General features: G+C 46.5%; 1 protein-coding gene across 1 annotated transcript; it reads right to left on the reverse strand.

Annotated features, from left to right (window-relative positions):
- Positions 1 to 333: 333 nt before the first annotated feature.
- On the reverse strand, positions 334 to 966 carry Pmar_PMAR027972 (cathepsin B, putative; the record flags this gene model as incomplete). Its single annotated transcript, XM_002768721.1, has 4 exons — positions 334 to 582; positions 628 to 709; positions 759 to 826; positions 890 to 966. Coding segments are annotated over 4 exons (476 nt in total), but the record flags the coding sequence as incomplete, so codon positions are not given.
- Positions 967 to 1,071: the final 105 nt, after the last annotated feature.

A 1,071-nucleotide genomic window follows, 5' to 3' on the forward strand; every position in this document is an offset into this window, starting at 1 on the left:
CTAAAGAGCCAGAATGAAGAGGGGGCACAAAGCGAAGCATGGAGAAGTTCGCCACGGACTCAGCCGCATACCGTACGATACTAGTAACTCAATAAGCATAGGTCGGGAGAGTCGAGAAGGACTGAATATACGACTTATCATCCTTTTAAGAGTCTCTGGATGACTTCTGTTGAAAAGTTCCAGCAATCAGCTATTCATTCACATCCAACCGATGCGAGAAGTATATAAGACTTCATGCTGCCAAGAAGAAAATGACTATGGACGAAAGAAAATCGTCCTGATTCGAATGTGATGGGTTTCATCCAGTGCACGTCCACAATGGAGGAGATCCACTCAGACCTTAGGTGTACCACCAAGCAGGTCATCATCTATTCCACAGTTTCCGAGGGCTATCTTGAAAAGGCCGTGGTCACCCCAGTCTTCATTCCAGGAGTTCACGGCAAGCCAGTAAGCTTGTCCACTCTTCTCACCCCAACCAATTATCTTCACAGCATGTCCACCGAGATATGAACCAGAAGTATGCTTGTATACACCAGACCTGTAGGCTAGGAAATCTTCGTAAACAGTGAAAGAAGCCGAAACCTGATCAAAGTTAATGTTGGGATCACAGAAGTGGATCGGTCCCACTGGGCCATCGGTCCTGATAGCATTCTTAGCATCGTTCACAGAGTAGTGATAAGGAGAGGATTCCAACATGAAATGACGATCACTGAGAATGATAAACTCGATAAATTTGACTTAGCTTAGCCTTCCTTTACTCTCTCAAAGTGGTCGTATACTTCGGGTTGTGACATTGTTCGACACAGTTGGGAGTCGGGTATAAGCCCTGATAGGCAATGACAGGTACTGCCTCAGCGGTCGCCGGCGGCGACTCGCCGCTACAGCTTACCTTCGGGCATTTGGGGTACTTGGTATCATTGATATGATGAGCGCATGGGGGGAAATCATACGGCCAGCACCCATCGTCTTTGGTCATATCATCTTTCGCACGTAATCTCCACCTGAGCAGCGAAAGAAATTTTCTTTCACACTCTAAGATTTTGCAGCATATGTGAATATCGGAGATCCATT

This window comes from Perkinsus marinus, assembly GCF_000006405.1.
Source record: "Perkinsus marinus ATCC 50983 genomic scaffold scf_1104296967386, whole genome shotgun sequence".
NCBI lineage: Eukaryota > Perkinsozoa > Perkinsida > Perkinsidae > Perkinsus > Perkinsus marinus.